General features: G+C 44.1%; 1 protein-coding gene across 1 annotated transcript; it reads left to right on the top strand.

Annotated features, from left to right (window-relative positions):
* The first annotated feature begins 399 nt into the window (after window positions 1-399).
* Window positions 400-867, top strand: LOC136125002 (nucleoporin-62 C-terminal-like protein). The gene is given in 1 exon segment (XM_065879861.1): window positions 400-867. A coding segment is annotated over 1 exon segment (468 nt).
* Window positions 868-1,247: the final 380 nt, after the last annotated feature.

Raw genomic sequence — 1,247 nt, 5'->3', positions numbered from 1 at the left:
TCCTAAAACTTTGCAGTCTGAGATGGATAATCACATCAAAACCCTCTGAACCCTCAGTTAGCATCGCTCCAGTGGGGATGTACTCACTGTGTGCACCGGCTCTTTCCAGCCCAAGAAGGCCATGGCCAGCCTCTCTGGCCGTGCCGAAGTCTTGTCTGCCTTCCTATTTACTTTGGGCACCACCATCAAGGGTTGGCTCCTGCATCTACTGTTGCTGCCACTACTAGTTAAAGCACCATGCAGTTTACCTCATTTTGAAATGCTTCTACCTCCACTGCTCCTACTGGGGTCTCATTTGGTGCCCCAACAAATTTGGCTGGAACACTTGGTGGTACAACTTTGGGACTGGGATTAAAATTCCCTGGAGCAGGTGGAGCAGCTCCTGTTGCATCTACTACAATGTCAACCACCACCACCACAGCCACCAGGGACTTTACCTTGAATCTAAAACCGCTGACATCAACTGAGATTAATAACACTGTTCAGGTTGGCATTACTTCTATACCTTTTACTTTCACTGTTAATACAATCATAACTACTGTGATGACCTATGGTCAGCTGGATGGTCTGGCAAACAAATGGAGCCTTGAGTTAGAGGATCAAGAGAAACATTTTCTTCACCAGGCCACCCAGGTCAATGCTTGGGACCATACATTGATTGAGAATGGTGAGAAGATCACTGCTTTACGTGGAGAAGTAGAAAAAGTGAAACTGGATCAGAAAAGGCTGGAACAAGAATTGGATTTTATCCTGTCACAGCAGTAAGAACTAGAAGATCTCTTGACCCTTTTAGAGGAGTCTGTAAAGGACCAGAGTGGGTCTATTTATCTGCAGCATTTAGATGAGGAACATGAGAGGACTTACTAGTTAGCAGAAAATGGAGATGCTCAGCTGAAACGAATGGCCCAAGATCTCAAGGTCATTATTGAGCACGTGAATACATTTGGAAGTCCTGCTGACACTACTGACGTGCTCCAGCAGATCTGAAAAATGCTGAATGCTCACATGGACAGTCTACAATGGATTAATCAGACGTCAGGTATGCTGCAAAGGAAGGTAGAAGAGGTAACACAGGTTTTCGAGCATCATCATTGCAAGGAGCAGGAATGCAATGTCAGGATTGCTCTTGATTGAATGACCCTATCTTCAGCATGTTGTTTTTGGATTATACATTACCTACACATTTTGATGGTGTTCATTAGAGTAGTATTTGCAGTTACTATTCAATATTTGGTGGAAAAAAAGTG

This window comes from Phocoena phocoena, chromosome 6 (assembly GCF_963924675.1).
Source record: "Phocoena phocoena chromosome 6, mPhoPho1.1, whole genome shotgun sequence".
Lineage (NCBI taxonomy): Eukaryota > Metazoa > Chordata > Mammalia > Artiodactyla > Phocoenidae > Phocoena > Phocoena phocoena.
The sequence above is the reverse complement of the archived record's forward strand: the minus strand, read 5'-3'. Positions and strand labels throughout refer to the sequence as shown.